Raw genomic sequence first — 19,857 nt, 5'->3', positions numbered from 1 at the left:
CTCTTGATCTTTTTTGGCTGGTTTTCCACTCGTGCTAGTTTTGGCTTGAGTAATCATCTCTACTGGCAGTATGAGGCAATTCTTTAACCCTACAGAAGTTGCACAGGTTGTCCAACTTCTCCAGGATGGCACATCCACACGTGCTGCAGCAAGAAGGTTTAATGTGTCTCCCAGCACAATCTCCAGAACATGGAGGAGATTTCAGGAGACTGGCTGTTATTCTCGGAGAGCTGGACAGGGCCGTAGAAGGTCCTCAACCCATCAGCAGGACCGATACCTGCTCCTTTGTGCAAGGCGGAACAGGCTGAGCACTGCTCGTGCCCTACAGAATGACCTCCAGAGGGCCACTGGTGTGAATGTCTCTACCCAAACAATCAGGAACAGACTTCATGAAGATGGCCTGAGGGCCCGACGTCCTGTAGTGGGCCCTGTGCTCACTGCCCAGCACCGTGGAGCTCGACTGGCATTTGCTCAAGAACACCAGAATTGGCAAGTCCGCCACTGGCCCTGTACTTTTACAGACGAGCAGGTTCACCCTGAGCAGCTGTGATAGACGTGAAAGAGTCTGGAGAAGACAAGGAGAACGATATGCTGCCTGCAACGTCGTTCAACATGACAGGTTTGGTGGTGGGTCAGTGATGGTCTGGGGAGGCATATCCATGGAGGGACGCACAGACATCTACTGCGTAGGAAATGGTGCTCTGACTGCCATAAGGTATCGAGATGAAATCCTTGAACCCATTGTCAGACCCTACGCTGGTGCAGTAGGTCCTGGTTTCCTCCTAATGCACGACAATGCCCGGCCTCATGTGGCAAGAGTATGCAGGCAGTACCTGGAGGATGAAGGAATTGAAACAATTGAATGGCCTTCACGATCCCCTGACTTAAACCCAATAGAACATCTGTGGGACATTATGTTTCGGTCCATTAGGCGCCAGGTTGCTCCTCAGACTGTACAACAGCTCAGGGATGCCCTCATACAGATCTGGGAGGAAATGCCACAAGACACCATCCGTCGTCTCATTAGGAGCATGCCCCGACGTTGTCAAGCATGCATACAAGCTGTGGGGCCACACAAGATACTGAAAAGCATTTTGAGTAGCAGAAATTAAGTTTTTGAAAAAATGGACTAGCCTGCCACATCTTCATTTCACTCTGATTTTAGGGTGTCTACACAATTGAGCCCTCTGTAGGCAGAAAACTTTTATTTCCATTAAAAGACTTGGCATCCTTTTGTTCCTAAGACATTGCCCTGTCGTTATTTGTATAGATATCCAACTTCATATTGAGATCTGATGTATCTGATGTGTTTCTTTAAAGTGTTCCTTTAATTTTTGTGAGCAGTGTAGTAGGGTGTATCCTGATGTCCAGGATAAACTGACCACCATTCTGCCCCCTTATCATCCCTTGTCTCTAACTGTCTCTCTCTGTCACCACTTTACCACCTAACCGCTAATGTATGGTGAGTGTACTGGTGCAGAAATGATCGCCGTCACCTCATCAGGGTGGATGCTACACATTGGTGGTGGCTGGAATGGCGCTACACTCACTGAAGTGCTTTAAGTAGTGAGAAAAATGCCATATACAATGTAAAGATTATTTTTAATAATAACTAGGGGACCCTGCATGCTCGCTTTGCTTGCCAACCCCTGGGCTTGTGCTATGCGCTAGCCTCTTGGCGTTTCTGCCGCTCAAGTACGGGGATGCGGATGTACAATTTAAACAGCTTGTTATTTTCATGGGAATTGTTGCTTATGCATAATAGAACTAACTATTTTACATTACAGCGAGTAATTAACAATATTAAAAAATAGTAAAACGTAATAATTTGAAAGTAAATTATGTTTCATGTTGCGTTAAGAGTTATTCGTTGCGTAACACGATTTCGTTCTGTTTGGCTTTGAAATTAACACGCAAATACTTTTAAAAACTTACACTTTTACTGTAAAACTTCAGTAAAAACAGTTTATTGAATCAAATTTTAATCAAAAACGCTTTGAAGTTTGATTCCGTGTTTGGACTTTCATTATGACAACGGATCATATAACGTGAGTGAATATCGTTTCTTTCTCTCTATTAAATGAAACGACTTTTTCGAATTCTAATGTTCTCCGTGGAAGATGTGCTGCATTACCTTTCTTGGATACATCCTTCTTTCTACAGTAATCCATACGGTGGAAGACCAGATAGTGCTAACGATTGTAGATATTCTTCCGCACCATCACCACCAACTGTTTCAGCATTGTCTATTGATACGCATTTAACCAATTTGCTGTGTAACTATTCAACATTTTTGGCGTTAATTCATTTGACTTCATTGTTTCTCGGTGCTAGGATTGCCTATGTACTCATTTTTTTTATGTTGAAAACCCTTTGTGATGAAATTCTTCAATAAGATTTGGACATAATACGCCTTCTTTAATTGGGAACTTAAGGTGAAGAAAACTTTAAACTTGATAAGAGCTGGGAGAGCAGGAGCCGAATCTGACATAAGCATCCACACGAATGAGAGGTGAGAGGGCTGTGTGCGTGGTTGAATTTAGACTCGCAAAAAATCTCGTCTTGTCCCAGGTTTTTATTTATATAATAGAGAGATTATTAGTATTCCTGCTTGTTGTCTCTTATTCTAATTCAGAGCTTCATGTTTCATTTATTAATCCACAATTTCATGTTTAATGTTTGATGTTGCTGGCGCCCTGCCCGGGGTTTGTTTCCTGCCGTGCGATTGGCTCCAGCAGACCCCCGTGACCCTGTGTTCGGATATAGCGGGTCGAATAATGGATGGATGGATGGATGGATGTTAGCTTGTATCCAGTGATACCAATGTGATCTTTCTCTGTGCTTTTATTCCCTTTAGAATATTTGTGATGTGCTTTGAGCATGGAAAAAGTACCATATAAATATTTTTTTTATTATACTTTATTAATCCCAAAGGAAATTACTTGGTCAGAGCGCAGGGTCAGCCATTGTACAGCGCCCCTGGAGCAATTGAAGGTTAAGGGCCTTGCTCAAAGGCCCAGCAGAGTAGGACCTCTTTTGGCAGTGACGGGGATTTGGACCGGCAACCTTCGGGATACCAGTGCAGATCCTTAGCCTCAGAGCCACCACTCCGCCCCAGTTTCAAATAAAACATATTATTATTAGTAGTAGTAGTAATAGCACTTCAGTTGAAACCTAAATAATCAATGCAGACCTCAGTGTTAATGCAATCCGTATGCCTTTGTTATATGCCATTTGGTATGGGATTCCTAAAAACAGTGTTAATGCCCACCGTTGGGCAACTCTCTTACACACACATACACATGTTGACAATTTTGAGTTCAGTTGTGAGTTACAAGTGTTTTATAATAAACTAGCCAAACCGTGGCGTAGCATACGCCGCATAATCAGGCCGCTTTTAAATGATTTTTAAGCACAGAGGAAAAAATAAACATTTGAAAAATCCGTAATTTAATAAACCACCAAGAAAAGTAACATTGCAACAATGCACGCTACGAACCAACATACAATTGTCCGTGACTGAAAACCGGAGGAGCGCCGTCGCGCTTTCTCCTTCCAAAGCGAAGGACGGGGTTGAACGGCGCTCGTTCAGTACGCACTGCCCGCTTATGTGCCCGCCCCCAACTCCCTACCTGAGTCGCTTTCGTCTGTGTACAGTCCACACGCACCTGTGAGTCACGTTGACTGTTAATTTTCCAAACACCGCCTCAGTCGGTTTCCACGTTGATTTTTCATTGTTCTTTGCGGTTCCGGCTGCTTTTTATATATAATCCACCAAGTCACCCGACCATGGGGGGCCTTACAAAGGGCAGGGACGTAATCAGTGCGAGCGTTTGACCCACACGTACTGGGAATTTCTCGTTCGTGGGGAACAATTGCAAGCCATGGTCTCCATCACGAATGGGGTTCAACGGCTTACCCACGCCTCCCCGCGCCGGGTAGACACACGTTGATCCATTCAGTGTAGCGCGCGTGCAGTACCGGACATACAAGTGCATCACAGACCTGTTAATGCTCAATCTCACGTGGCTGAAAGCCAGTTGTCCCTCTAAGAATTTGGACGCCGACCGCTGTTGGGTCGTGTAACTATTTAGCAGGCGGGAGTCTTGTTCGTTTTGGAAATAACCAGCCAAATCGCTCCACCAACTAAGAACTGCCATGCACCACCACCCACAGAATCGAGAAAGAGCTATCAATCTGTCAATCCTGTCCATGTCCGGGCCGGGTGAGGTTTCCTGTGTTGAGTCAAATGAAGCGAAAGGCTCCTCACCTGGTGGTGCCCTTCTGTCAATTCCTTTAAGTTTCAGCTTTGTAACCATACTCCCCCCTGAACCCAAAGACTTTGGTTACCCGGTTGTCTGCCCGGCGGGTCATGGGAATGACGCCGCCAGATCGCCTGTTGCGGGGCCTGCATTGGTGAAGCAGGTGAGACGGTAATGAAACAGAGGCACAGGGCTTATTGGTTTTTAAAGACTGCTTCCTTCATTGGGTTTTAACCAATGCACGGAACGAACCAACACACAATCGTCCGTGCGGCGCTCAGGGTGGAACGGGAGGAGAGGAGAAGGACGTCCACTCCGCTGCCTCCGTCATGCCAGTCTGCTGATTTCTCGTTCAGTATGCACTGCCTGCTCATGTGCCCACCTCCAACTCGTCACTGGAGTCGTTGTCGTCGTTGTACAGTCCAGATGCACCTGTGACTCACGTAGACGTTTCATTGCTCTGTGCGGTTTTGGCTGCCTTTCTATATATAATCCACCAAGACACCCGACCACGGTGGTAGCGAGGGGGGTGTGTACAAAGTGCAGGGGCATCTAAGAAGACGCATGTTTGTCGCGGATGCGAATTGCTGTATGGAGCGTGTAGAACAGTTTGCTATGGTCACGCGGTCGTGCGTCGTAACCGAAAACTCGTTTTTTAAAGACTACTCACTTCATTGGGTTTTAACCTCAGTTGTAAAGGAACGTTTTAAGGATCCCATGGGATACCCCTCGCAAACCGTTTTACACGCCGCATATGGCGATTCACCTCCGCGAGAAACAGGCCTCTATGAACAGTCAGCGTGGGTCGGAGTTGCAAGTGACCTCTACGACAGACGAATATAAATGACGCCGGTTTTTCTGTGTCATTGCGCCTGAGTTGGTGGGCGTGGCTCTATGAGTTGTCGTCGTAGCCAATGGTCTTGGAGTTGGTGGGCGTGGCTCCTTTCTGCGTGCACCATAGGTGTCTCACTTGTCGGCGGCTTAGTGAATCCACGCCCCTTCCGGCGTGCTTTCCATGGTTGTCTTGCCTTAGTGAATTATATATATATAGATGCTTCACTTAAACATACCAGGAGATGTAGAAAAATAAATGTACACAGAAACCTTTAAAAGGGATCAAAAAACATTTTAATAATCACTGTGTTAGAAGCTCAAATGTCTCCCAGTATCTCTAGAAGGCCCCTAACATAAGGTCAGTGATGTAAAAATGTGGATGGGCTCAGCTGAATTGTGCTTAAAGTGGTCAAACAGTCGAGGGTCCTGCGGGACACCCGGGCATGACATAGCCTCCCACAGTAAATTTCAAACTCGGTTCCTAAAAACCCCATCTTTTCGATCATTACGCTTCATTATTTTAATGGAGAGCAGCCTACACAAATAAATGAAGCCTCTTAGCCTCCCAGCTCTGACTGGATGATCCAGAGAAAGTCTGTGAAGGACCATAGAAGAAAGCGTTGAAATGTATTTAACACTCAGCCTGCCTCATTGGTACATCAAATAGATTTGTACAAATAAATAAAGAGTACATTATAAAACATTTTGGATGTTTTGCACAATTATTAAACTTTACCTGATGTTCCCCGTCCCCAGTGCATCAATCAGCCAAATGCATACAGAGTCAGGACCACCCGGCCAGAACAGGACGACCCACTAAGACATGCCACTTATCCAGTCCCCACCTTCCACAGATGGAGTGTTCCAGAAGCCCATATCTGGTTCAAGTAAACTGTCCCGCAAAGGCCATGTGACAGTGTTCCCACAGGACAGGTGACAGCACACCATTTTAACACCATCCTATCCAATCTGTAAACTGCTACACACGTTTAAATAAATAAATAAATAAATATGAAAAATCTCCCATTTCCACTCTATCCCATCCTACTCTTGACGTGAGGGACAAACCCCCCGCCTGTCGAGTTATGAATCAACGCCTCCGTCCGCTGTAGACTAGTCAGTTTACTTCTACTCCAGGCTTGAAGTGTCAGTTTAGTGCAAATGTCTCTTTCCCCTTCTCTGCTCTATTGTGCTAATTAAGCCAACTATGGCTGCCTCTCTTTCAGTCCACTTTCTTAGCATTGCCATTGGCCACCACGTGGACATCAGCCACCTTCCTGCGCTCTTGCCACTTCCTGTACTTTTGACTGCTCTTCTTCCAGGCAAAGCGTCCAATGCTCACCATAAACACCCAGGAGAGGACGTACATAGCCACACCACAGATTTTGACCACCAGACGGGGACGGGGTGATGCCAGCTCACAGTACAGCATTCTGGCACCCACGCCAATCCGCATGCCTGCAAAGAGCAACACAAAGGCAGCGTCCACCAGATCTCCAATCAAAGAGTCGTAACGACCCACGCTGCGAAGGAACCAGCGCGCCTGCAGTAGTGGGTTGGTGATCTCGCTGCCAAAGAGAACAGCGTTAACTTCAATGGCGGACTCCTCTAGTGCCAGGGCCAGTACAATGCCAAAGATGCTCATGGTGTGGTGAGCCAACATCACCAGCCCCTCTGTCTGGAAGTAGATACACCAGCACATGTCGAAGATGAAGTAGCCCAGGCTCAAGCATAGCACCTGCACTTGTAGGGGGCTGTTGGGAGAACCTGCAGGACACAAAAATTTACACGAGTTAAAAATGCAGCTCTGTTAACATCTTCAGCAACAAATGTGGACCAACATTACAGGACAGAACGTGCGTCTGCCAGCTACTGTCTTGATGCCAAGTCCAACGCATCTCTACACTCTCCTCACTGGCCTACAGCTATGCCCCAATCCATTTTTAAACCTCACACCCAGATCCCTTTATATTCTCTTATCAAACTCCCGTTCAGCTAATGTCTGTGGAGAATTGTCCCCGGGTCTGTGTGTCTATGGGTATTCCATGTATATGTGTAGGACTAGTGCCCTGTCTGAGCTTTGGGTCCTAATGTTTAGGAATAAAAAAAAAACATACCTTTGTAGGTCGCAGGAAGATGGGGTTTATAACAAGGTGACTTATTACAGCAGTGTGATCAATACCTACTAACAAAATGGGGCAAGCTGCTTTTTCATAACCTGACAGAGCTATCCATCCATTCATCTGTTTTTTTTAACCTCTTATCTGGTCAGGGTTATGGGGACAGCAATCTAAGCAAAGATGGACAGGCATCCCTTTTCCCTGCCACCTCCTCCTGGTGGGCAACAAGGTATAAACCAAAGACATAATCTCTCCAGTATGTCACAGATAGATAGATATGAAAGGCACTATATAATGATAGATAGATAGATTGATGTGAAAGACACTATATAATAGATATAGATAGATGTGAAAGGCACTATATAAGATAAATAGATATGAAAGGCACTATATAATAGATATAGATAGATGTGAAAGGCACTATATAAGACAGATAAATAGATATGAAATGTACTATTTGATAGATACAGTGGTGTGAAAAACTATTTGCCCCCTTCCTGATTTCTTATACTTTTGCATGTTTGTCACACAAAATGTTTCTGATCATCAAACACATTTAACCATTAGTCAAATATAACACAAGTAAACACAAAATGCAGTTTTTAAATGATGGTTTTTATTATTTAGGGAGAAAAAAAAATCCAAACCTACATGGCCCTGTGTGAAAAAGTAATTGCCCCCTTTTTAAAAAATAACCTAACTGTGGTGTATCACACCTGAGTTCAGGACTTGGAAGGCTTGCTATGATAGATGTGTAGTGTAGATGTGAAGGTCACTGTGAAGGTGAAGATGTGAAGGTCACTGTATAAGATAGATAGATGTGAAAGGCACTATATAATAGATAGATGTGAAAGGCACTATATAAGATAGATAGATATGAAAGACACTATATGATAGACAGATGTGAAAGGCAGTATATAGGATAGATAGACAGATAGATAGATATGAAAGGCACTATATAATAGATAGATAGATATGTGAAAGGCACTATATAATAGATAGATAGCACCTTAAATGGCTCCTTTCAATGTGGATGCTGCTCCGAGTTCTTCTTGAATATCTGCACTCCTCACCCTCACTCCCTACTTGTGATCTGGCTCTTTCAGTCACTACCCAAAGCTTGTGCTCATAGGTGAGGGTTGAAATGTAGATCAACCGGTAATTCGAGTGCTTTGCCTTTTAACTTAGCTCTCTCTTCACCTTGACTGAAGGGTACAATATCCACATAACTGCTGATGCCACTCTAATTCATCTGTTGATCTCTTGTTCACAAGTGAGAGGAGAAGGCAGCAAGACCTGGAACACCTTCTCCCCAACCTGGAGAGTGTATTCCACCCTGTTCTGGCTGACAACCATGACCTGGAGGTGCTGATCAGACTGACACCACATTTTCAAACACAATTAGTCCAGTTCAGGGTTGGGACTATGGAGGATATCCAAGAAGCTTTGGGTGCATGGCAGGAACCAACCCTTGGCAACATGCAAACCCATCACTGGGCATGCTCACACACATACGTGTAACATGGAGGCAATTTCAAGTCACCAGTTTACCAAAAGCCGATGTCAGATTTGTCACTCGCTTCACTGCACCACATCAGATTGAATGACTGAAAATCACAGCCCAAGTCACATTTATCAACTGAGTGCCAATCTTCTAGGGCAGTCATGCTCGCCCCCCTTTTCTAAGAGCCAGTAGTGTTCTGCCTGCGCGAGTGGTGCTGTCATGAAGGGCTAACAGCTGCACTGAATTCAGCAGCAATCTCTGCGCCCTTTAATTATTTGTTTCCATTCTGTTATGGTATGTAAAATACGAGACATCAGACAGACGAGCTTCACTATTATTTGTGAGGTTCAAAGCATGATGTGTGTTCCCTGTTGCTACATACAGTACTACGCATTGTTCTTCCGGAAGAGTGTTCATTGGTTGTCTGCTCTCCTGAGTATACAGCATACATGCTTGATTCCAGTTGGTTTCAGTCATTGGGTATGTCACATTAGGTGATCATCTTAACGGGCGAGTGCCGATGACTGCCTCTGATTAGCTCAGATTATGTAAGTGAAGGCAACGACTGAAATAAATCGCTGGAAAAGTCATCTATTGTGACACAGGCATAACACATACAACAGTGGAGATGTGGGAAGAAAACCCACACAAACAAGAGGAGAGCATGTCTCCACGCAGATGGCACACAGGTGTGGGAATTGATGCAAGGATGGTGGATCCGTGAAGTAACCATGAGCCACCGTGCCCACCCTTTGCAATCACCACTTATGGCTTTGAACAGACAGTTTCACTAGGGTGAAGTCACATTACATGACTTCTGGTCAGAGGGGATATCAGTCTTGATGACTGCAGCTGCTGAGGATGAAGGTAGATTACAACAACAAACTTTCACAGGGCATGTCAAATGATACGACTGTGACAAATTTCCAGCACTGAAGTCAAACATTAGTTAAGTTTAGCAAAGCTAAATTTTCCCCCATTCATCCATTATGCAGGTCTCCAGCTGCACACTTGTACTTGGAACGTCTTTTCTTAATTTTATGCTTCATAATGTGCCACACATTCTCAGTTGGACTGCAGGCAGGCCAATCGAGTACCCGCACTCTCTGCCTACATAGCCATGCACTTGTAATCCTGGCAGAATGTGGATTTTATAGAAAATACAGAGATATCTCTGGAAAAGATGTCATCTGGATGGTAGCCTGTGTTGCCCCAAAATTTGTACACACCTTCCTACATTAATGGTACCCTCACAGATGTGCAATTTACCCACACCATGGGCACTGACAAACCCCACAAAATGGTTTTTGGACCTGATACTGATAACAGTTTGGATGGTCCTTTTCCTCTTAGCCCAGAGAATATTATTTTCAATACACTATTTGAAAGGTAGACTTGTTGGACCACAAAACTCTATTCCATTGTGTTACTTTCCATCTCAGATGAGATCAAGCCCAGAGGAGTCTGCAATGTTTCTGGACGGTGGTCATGTATGGCTTCTGCTTTGCACAGTAAAGCCATCTGTGGATGCAGTGGCAAATGGTATTGACTGACAAAGGTTCACAGATTTCAAAATAAATGTATACCTTCAAAAACCACTGCAGTTGAAAATGCACTATATGACAGATAGATAGATAGATAGATATGAAAGGCACCATATTATAGATAGATAGATAGATAGATGTGAAAGGCACTATATAATAGATAGATAGATAGATATGAAAGGCACTATATAATAGATAGATAGATGTGAAAGGCACTATATAATAGATAGATAGATAGATAGATAGATAGATAGATAGATAGATAGATAGATAGATGTGAAAGGCACTATATAATAGATAGATAGATGTGAAAGGCACTATATAATAGATAGATAGATAGATGTGAAAGGCACTATATAATAGATAGATAGATAGATAGATAGATAGATAGATAGATGTGAAAGGCACTATATAATAGATAGATAGATAGATATGAAAGGCACTATATGATAGATAGATAGATAGATAGATAGATGTGAATAGCTCTATATAATAGTTGGGAAAGTCACTATATAATAGACAGACAGAATGATAGATAGATAGGAAGATAGATAGATATATGAAAGACACTATACAGGGTGGTCCAGATCTAATTATATAATTATGAAATGGCAAACACATTGCACCCGCTGTTCGACTGAGAGCAGTCTCTCTGCCATTTTGGAATGCAGGGCAGTTGCTGCCATCTATTGGCAACAAAAATAATTTTTTGTGAATTCTCTATGTAATAAACTTAAGTTATAGCGTTATGAAAATTGCATAATTAGATAGATATATGTGAAAGACACTATATAATAGATAGATAGATAGATAGATAGATAGATATGAAAGGCACTATATAATAGATAGACAGACAGACAAGGCACAACATAATAAACAAATGTTGAACAAAAATAAACAGGACCATCTGCCAGTAGTCTAGAAGCCCCACCTGGATCCGTGAAAGGCCAAGGTCCATCAACAAAGCCAACGTAGGCTGTCATGCTGACCACCAGTAGCCCATGCAGCAGTGTTACTAGGCGGCAGTTCCATTCGTAGCCCCGGTGCTCATTGATGTGGCAGAGTGTTGTATAGGTGGAGATCCAGCCAATCAGGCTACAGGCCACCTGTAGAATTAGTGATGTCATCTCTACTCTGAAGAAAGAAGCAAGAAAATTAGAAATAAAGACAGCCTGGGCCACCTGGGGGTATGCGAGCACAGTCAATGCCCCTCCGTATGCACTGTGTAGAATTGGTGGGATTTTTTTCTCTCTCACCTACTTCATAACACATAATATATTGACCTTCCCTGGGTCTCGATATCTGTAAATGCTGCATTTTCAGAAGAGCATGCCAAGTCAACTGGACACTTCAAATGCTCTAGATCACAAGCACATGATTTGTTTTTTTTTTTTTTTCTTACTATTTACTTTACTTTTACGCAGCTGCCAAACAACCTATCCACATGGATGTTTTCTGGCCTGGCGCCTCTCAGTAATACCTGACAGCTCCACAGGCAGCTGCTCTTCCGCATCAGCCCATCACTAATACGTCAGGGATGGCCGCTCACCAGGCTGTTTCTTTGAGCTGCTCTTTGTTGCTTCAGAAAGTTTAGATTACTACCACTACTGACCTGCTTGGTCAAGTCATAATTCTGCTCTTGTGCTTGTTTGCTTGTTAAAAACGCTAAAGGACATGTGGGCATCATACAGTTGCAAATGAAATCCATAAACTAGCAAAGAAAAGAAGCAAAAATGATCAGTTTTCAACACCAACAGTTGCCAAAATGGAAAAAGCCACCATGTAACAACACCAGTTCTTATGGTGTCTGTATGGTGTGTATAAAAAGCAACCCTTAAACCCCAAACCTTGAAAGGTTTCAAAGTTTAGTGTTATACAACATTGAATCACAGTGGGTTTAATTTGGCTTTTTTGACAGTATCCAGCAGAAAAAGACCCTTTAATATCACAAATCACTGCAAAGTGGTCTAAACTTATCACAAATGTAAAACACAAAATAAGTGATGGCAAAAGTATTCACCCCCCACCATCAAGTCAGTATTAAGTAGAAAGCAGCCATGACAGCCTTGAGTCTGGGTGCTGAGGCCTTCCTCTCTCAATCAGCCCTGCAAGTTGTTCACAAAGTCTTCTTCACAAAACTGCTCAGCCCAGTCAGATATCACGACGAATGAGGGTGAACAGCCTTTGTCACGTCCAGCCACAAATTCTCAATTGAAGTGAGATGTGGATGCTAACTCGGCCACTCCAGGACATTCACGTTGCTGTTTTGAAGTCATTCCTGTGTAGCTTTGACTTTATGCTTGGGTTTGTTGTCTTGATGAAAAACAAACCTTCTCCCAAGTTGCAGGTTCCTTGCAGACTCCATCAGGCCAATTCCACCCCAGGATGTCTCATTATTTTCCTGTATTCAGTTTAACCTCACAGATCTTCCAGGGCCTGCTGCAGACAAGCATATCCACATCATGATGCTGCTGCCACCACCATTTTCCACAGTGGGGATGCTGTGTTTTTGATAAAGTGCAGTGTTCAAGCATAGGGTTTAATCTGAACGCCAAAAAAGCCAATTTTGGTCTCATCAGACCATTGGCTGGCACAAAGAAAACCATTTTATCGTTCAAAATCTTGTGCCAATTCTCATTTTCAGAATCTACAATTTTATTTTGACTATTCAGAACAGAGACCAGGGGCATAAGATTTATATTTCTATGTTGAACAGTCAGACGTGAAATGCAGATAACAGTAATTCCAGTTTTAACTAGGAAAAACATAACAACTTCCTCATGGACTTTTGTGGATCCTTCAAAGAGCGATAATTACATTTTGACAGCTTAGGTTAACTGCGTCTGAATTAATACAGTTTTTGATCATTAAAATGCCACTTTAACTTGTCAAAATATAATTGACCAAATTTGAAATTCTAATACAACTTGTAAAAACACAAGAACCTATTATAGGAATTTTGACAAGACTAATTATAAATTCTGACGTTGCAAACTGAAAGCTCAATAGCTGTCAAGAAACAAGTATCTGAGTTGAATACTGTATATCACAACATGCACACATATACTCTCAACCCCACTTAACTCACTGCAGGTTCTTGAGAGGATGAAGACTATCCTGGCAGGCCTAGAGGGGGCACCAGTCTGTCATCTGGCATGCTCACACACTCAGCAACAACTGACTTATTTGAAATCTCTAATCAACCTTAGAAAGAGCCTCTACAAATACATCAGTAGTCAAGTCATCCACAATGATGATCTGCCTCCCATCACCAATCCTCTTCTGGCTCGTGATTGATTGGATGATGAGAACAACCATGGGCCAGCCTAGGGGCACACAGTGGACCCTGGCATGGAAGCTGGAGGACCTGGACTTCGCTGATGACCTTGGACTGTTGTTGCAAACCCACCAGCACATCCAGGCAAAGACCAACAGACTATACAGTGTTATCATGCCCTCAGGACAATAACGCCACTCAGAAAGCTCCACTCACCATCAATGGACAGGCCAAAGAAGACGTGAATTGCTTCACATACTTGGGCAGTGAGGTTAGCAAAACAGGATGGCCAGACAAAGATGTGAACTCCCGGAGCACTGAAGCATGCCAAGCCACTGTCGCCCTGAAACCAGTGTGGAGCAATAAGAACCTTAAGTCTTCATACCAAGTTGAGGGTTTTTAACACAAATGTTAAGTCCATGTTACTCAATGGGGCAGGGACCTGGAGACATACCAAGCATCTTGACCACAACCTATAAGTCTTTATCAACACCTGCCCTACGACTTATCCTGCACCTTAGGTGGCCACAACGGATTTCAAACCAGGAGCTCTGGTGGAGAACTCAGCAGCAGACAATCATCAGTACAATCCAGACAAGGAAATGGAAGTGGGGCCTGTACACTGTATGCAGGGAGCAGACAAAGAAGTCATGACCCCCAGGGAAAAGATAAAGGAGGAAGACCAGTCCTGACATGAAGAAGAACCCTACAGTTAGAACTCAAGACCATCGGTGAGGTAAAGCAGATAGCTCAAGATAGAGAGAGATGGAAACTTACAGTGCCTGGCCTATGTTCTCAACAGATCGGAAAGGAATAACTAACTGACCTAACCTGAACATAGGAATGAAAAATGTCAATAACATAATCTTATCACCATCAGTTTGTAACCATAAGCATAAAGACTGACATCATTTGGACAATCTCAGTGAACAGGGTGTCTGAGCTTGTTGAGTTGAATAGGCCATTCTGTCTCCATATTTCTACTGAAGCAGTCAAACATGTACATTTATTTCCCTAGCAGACACTTTTATCCAAAGCGGTCAGCATAACTGAGTAAATGACAGTCTTGGGGACAGCAATGGAACCAGTGTGACAGGACAACGTAAAGAAGTTGACCATCTCAAGTGAAAAGCTCAGAACAAAATGCAAGCGAGTTGCAAGTCCTAGATTACAAAACCTAAGTGATCAGTTAGAGAGAAATTTACAGAACCAGAGGGTCTTCAAACACTTCTTAAACACACTGAGGGAGTGAGAACTTCAAAGTGAGGTGGGCAGCTCATTCCACCTGCCAGGAGCTACGCAAGAAGAGTCTGGATTGAGATTTGATGTCACGCTGAGGTGGCATCTCCAGATGCTATTCATTAGCAGACCTGAGTGGTCGAGAAGGAACATTAAGTGTCTACGTATACATAGGCGCTGACCAAATGACTACACTGTAAGCCAGCGTTTCTCAACTTTTAAGTATTTGCGATCCGAGTTTTCACAACAGTTTTAATCGTGACCCCCCTAACATTTTTTTGAAATGTACAGTAGATGCATATTTTATTATACCTACTTAACTTTTATCGACATTTATCTAACTCTAGATTTATTTTTCTAGTATCAGAATGTAGTTTAAGTTAATTTGTTTTGGTTTCAACAGATGTTTTTTCATATTTTTGATTCTTGTTTTCTTTTTTCACATCTTCGTGCCCCCCTAGCGGAGCCCGTCCCACAGGTTGAGAACCACTGCTGTAAGCAAACATCAAGGATTTGAACTTAATGTGTGCTGCCACAGGGAGCCAGTGGAGTGACCTGAAAAGTGGAGTGTCACGTGCCCGCCTCGGCTGGTTGAACACAGAATGTGCTGCTGCATTTTGAATCATCTGCAGTGGCTTGGTGACACATGCTGGTACCCGTGCTGATCATAATAAGTAGGCAATCATCACAGATTTGAACTTAATGTGTGCTGCTGAAGGGAAACAATGTAGAGAACTGAAGAGAAGAGTTACATGTGCCCACCTCAACTGGTTAAATACAAGACGGGCCACTGCATTCTGTACCATCTACAGTGGCCCGATAGCACATTAGGGAAATCCTGCCAGAAGTGAGTTAAAGTAGTCCCGATGAGATCAGACCAAAGCCTGGACCAGGAGTACAGTCTGAATCTGTGGATATTGTAAGGAGTGAATCTACAAGACTAGGAGACGTGAGGGACAGCTGGTCATCGATCACCAGCCCACAGTCACACACAGAACAGGCAGGTGTTAGCAATAAGTCTGTCTTAAGAGAAAGGGGGCGCTTAATCGTTGGAAGAATTGGGATAACAAGAAGGTCTGTCATTGCCAGGTTGAGCATGAGATGGTGTTCCTTCATCCAGGTTTCAGTATTAGTGAGACATGCCAAGATTCTACCTGAGACCATTTGGTCCTCTGGTTGGAACGGCAGGTACTGCTGCACATCATCAGCATTGCACTGATAAGAGAAACGACAAGGCAGGATGACGGGGGCTAGTGACGAGGTGTATAGAAAGAGGAGGAGAGGGCCCAGCACCCGCTCCTTGGGTGTATCCCTGTGCTTGCTTGGTGCACCCTTAACACCAGCATGATTATGAGACCCAGGAAAAGCCATCAAAGATTCAAATGACAATGAATGTGTGCAACATGTTGTGTCGAAGCAGGCCTTTACTAAAGCTGAGGGCCTGAACATGATGTGCGGCCTGCTGCATCATCAGTTTTATATGCTGTTGACGAATGGCTGAATCAGCTTTCTGCAAAGGTGAAATAACTTGAAATTACTTCCATGGCGAAGACATAAAAATAAATCTATAGAAGCCTTTATTAGCTACACTACCTATTCCTCTTGCTCCCAAGGGTGACCTTAAAATTATGGGTAACTGCTATACGGCCAATTCTGTTTGGTATGCTGCCATAGGGTATGGTGGCACAGGGTTCAAGTCTTCGGTTCTCTCTGAATTCACAGGGGTCTCCTCCCTCAGTCCAGAGACATGCAGGTTAGGTGGATCTGCAATGACAAATTGGCCCAGATATGTGTGTGTGTTCACCTGGTGACGGGCTGGCACCTTGTCCGGCAGTCATTCCTGCCTTATACCTAAAGCTTGTTGGAGCAAACCACAGGATAAACAGGTGGATGGATGGAGATGCCACGGGCACTGACAACCACTGATCACCTCAGCATGAGATGCCTTTCACTCAGATCATGGGTGCTGAATGCTGAGTCACTAATGTGCTGCTTATGCACATAGCTCCAGTGTGACACTCCTATCGTCAGATTATGAATCACCCTTTCATCCCCTTGTACTCCACACACAAGCATAAGATCACTGAGTGAGCTTTTAGATCACTATTTGTATGGGTTGGAATGCCTATGCCCATTACTCCTTTTTGAGAAATCCCTCCACTCAAGTCATGGGAAGTAAATCTGCATGTGATGTGTAGCTTATGCCATATCTCAAATGTCAGATTGTGTTATTCGGCTTGAGAGCATCGGCCTTGTTTCACCAATTGTATGCGAGGTGTTGTCTATGCCCATCACACCTGGGCAAAAAATCCCCACATTTCAATTATGGGTGGATGCCAGCACAGAACCAATTGTGTGTGCAATATTACATTTCCCTAAATTTCTATGTGATCCACACACAAGCATTTGAGAACTTCATTTGGACCGCGGGCACCTTAATGGGTGCACACTTCACTCCTTATGTGAAGCCCCTTCATTCTGATCATGAAAGATGAGCAGGATACTAGCATGCCACGTGTTCCTCATCATTTACAAGATCACTTAATTCTGATTATGGGCACCAAGTGTCTTGTGTGTGATGAATTTCCTATACCTAGTACTTCTGGAGTGAAATTCCCCCATTCCCAATATTCATAATAAATATTGTATCAGTGTGAGAGATGCTGCCTATGCTATTTGCCCGAGTACAAGACCATGGGCACTGGGGGTTTGATCACCAACTGTACTGTATATGAAAAATGTGTAAAATTCTCCCAACAAGGAAGACGTGGTGGTGGTGATCTGTGTACGGATCCCAAAGCCCCAGTGTAATGACAGGGACACTGTGCTATAAACACTGGTGCTGTCATTTGGATGAGTTGTAAAACTGAGGTCTTGATCTCCATAGTCATAAAAAGCTCTGGGCATCCTTTGAAAAGATTATGGTGTACCCTGATGTCCTGGCTAAATTTGTCCACCATGACCTGGTCTTTTTGGCCCCCTAATGATCCTCTGTTCCTTAATGACAATATCTTTCTCATGCCTTCACTTGCTAACGGAAAATGTTTGGTGAATATACTGGCACAAGAATGACTGCCGTCAAATCATCCGGGTGGATGCTGCACATTGGTGGTGGCTTTAGTGGCTCTGCACTGTCTTGAGAATTGCTAAACAAATGCAACTAAAAGCACTGTATGAATATGGGAGACGCTGCTTATGCTTCATCCCATGTGTGAGATTCCTCTCAGCCACCATATAACCAGTATGAGGGGCAGATGCCTTTCCTTTTCATCCCCATGTGCTCTACATTCCCCTCTTTCAGTTAATGGATCTCCGATTGCATATGGACAGTTACCTCAGCCTCTCACCCTCATATTCCTCCATGCCAGTGCAAGATCCTCTTATTCTGATCAAAGCCCCCAGGCACTGCATCATCCTTCTGCTTCCTGATGCCAATCATGTGCCCACCACCCCAGTTTACATTATTTGTGCCATGTGATCTCTGCTTCTCAAGCTGCACAAGATAATCACTTCAATGTCACTCCAGGTCACAAAGCCATAGAGCCAATGCTCAAGTGGTTAACTCTGATCCCATCAGATTATCTTTTTGTAGCAGCTGGCCTGAAGGACTTGCTTTAGATGGGTCACTTGTGTGGCGACAATCTAATTTTTCCAGGTATTATTAACTTTATTATGGAACATCACAATGAGTCTGGCTCAATGTGTGTGTGTTTCCAAGGCACTTTCAAGACCTTTAGCTCTATTTTGAGAAAAGTCCCTAATCTCTCAATTGCCACACAGTTTCCCCAATCCCAGAACACAGCTGCCAGCTCCACTGCCAGGAACATTACGGATCCAGGCTCCACATTTGGACCCATAAGGTGGTTGCACACTTTGCCGCGTTGTCTGGGTTGCCCCATGCAGTCCATATTTACCCGTTTTGCGAGTCAGGATGAGCCGATTTAAGGGTACTCATCATCGGGCTGGCGTCCCGGCCACGTCCCCTGCAAGTCTTGTTCTAGTTCAGCCTCCGACTCCAGTGCAGCGAAATCCCTGCCCTATTGGATGTGATCCTTGTTTTTTTAGGACCCTGTCATTACTCACTTGATGGGATGCGCTTTCACAGCCAGTGCAGCACGCCGCTTGCTCTGCGATTGGCATTGTGTGCACCGCTGATTCCACAGAATGAAAGAAATTAAATCGTCGCGAGCGTACGACTGAAGCACTTACCCGTATCAGAGCACGAATCCACTTCTCGCGTTCTCTCCGGCAGCTCAGAGCTCAGAGACTCGGCCCATATTCTGCACTTTTTGTTACCGGCCTGCAGCGCTGCGAAGCCATAGCTTAGCTTCCCAGCGTTTGTTCACATACGCCCTCCAGTGGAAAAGAATGATCCTCGCAGCCCGGTACCCTTAGCAACAGCCAAAGCAGCGTCATCTGCTGCTGGAGGACTGACGTTACGATCGCCAGATAACAGAAAACACCACCATCTGCTGGTAATGAATGGTCGTAGAATTCTACTGAAGCTTATCTCCGCATCTCCAAAAAAAAAAAAAAAAAGAGATTGCTTTATTTCATAATAACTGTAATTTAGCAAACAGCACGGATCCAGTGGGTCATTTACCTCCACCCCACCCACGTTGTCGGATATACTGTTAATTGGTGGATATTTCACAACTCTCACCCTGCCAGAAATATTCAGCCCCCCCTTACCATTTTGGTCTAGAGCTGGGGCTGCACAGTCAGACAACACATTAGGCGTCCGCTAAAGGCGCAGTCATCCCAGAGGCGCCGTTTATGGAAGTTAAGGGGCACCTGCTCTGGACACTGAGGGGGGGCCGTTTATGACACTGAAGCGGCGCGAGATCTGGAGCCACTGCACCATGGACCCCGAGGGGTGCCTTTTTTTCTGATCTCCAGGGGCACGTGCTCCAGTCCAATAATACTGTCTAATAATACTGAATGCGCACAATGGACACCTATGAGAAGCGTTTATCAAATTCAATCGGGGTTTGAGTGTGCATGCTCTAGACCTTTCTGAAAGTAAGCGCTATGGACACAAAGGGGTGCAAACCGTAATCCCGCTCCCCACTTTGAT

At 44.2% G+C, this 19,857-nt stretch overlaps 1 protein-coding gene across 1 annotated transcript; it reads right to left on the bottom strand.

Annotated features, from left to right (window-relative positions):
- Window positions 1-5,367: 5,367 nt before the first annotated feature.
- On the bottom strand, window positions 5,368-19,144 carry LOC120535972 (TLC domain-containing protein 5-like). The gene is made up of 3 exons (XM_039764218.1): window positions 18,990-19,144; window positions 11,196-11,398; window positions 5,368-6,863 (listed from the first exon to the last, which is right to left on the bottom strand). The coding sequence occupies exons 2-3, from the start codon at window positions 11,389-11,391 to the stop codon at window positions 6,319-6,321; spliced, it is 741 nt and encodes a 246-aa protein (XP_039620152.1). The 5' UTR covers window positions 11,392-11,398; window positions 18,990-19,144; the 3' UTR covers window positions 5,368-6,318.
- Between the last annotated feature and the right edge of the window lie 713 nt (window positions 19,145-19,857).

Source organism: Polypterus senegalus, chromosome 9 (assembly GCF_016835505.1).
Source record: "Polypterus senegalus isolate Bchr_013 chromosome 9, ASM1683550v1, whole genome shotgun sequence".
Taxonomy (NCBI): Eukaryota; Metazoa; Chordata; class Cladistia; order Polypteriformes; family Polypteridae; genus Polypterus; species Polypterus senegalus.
Note: the sequence above shows the minus strand (reverse complement) of the source record. Positions and strands in the feature narration are given on the sequence as shown.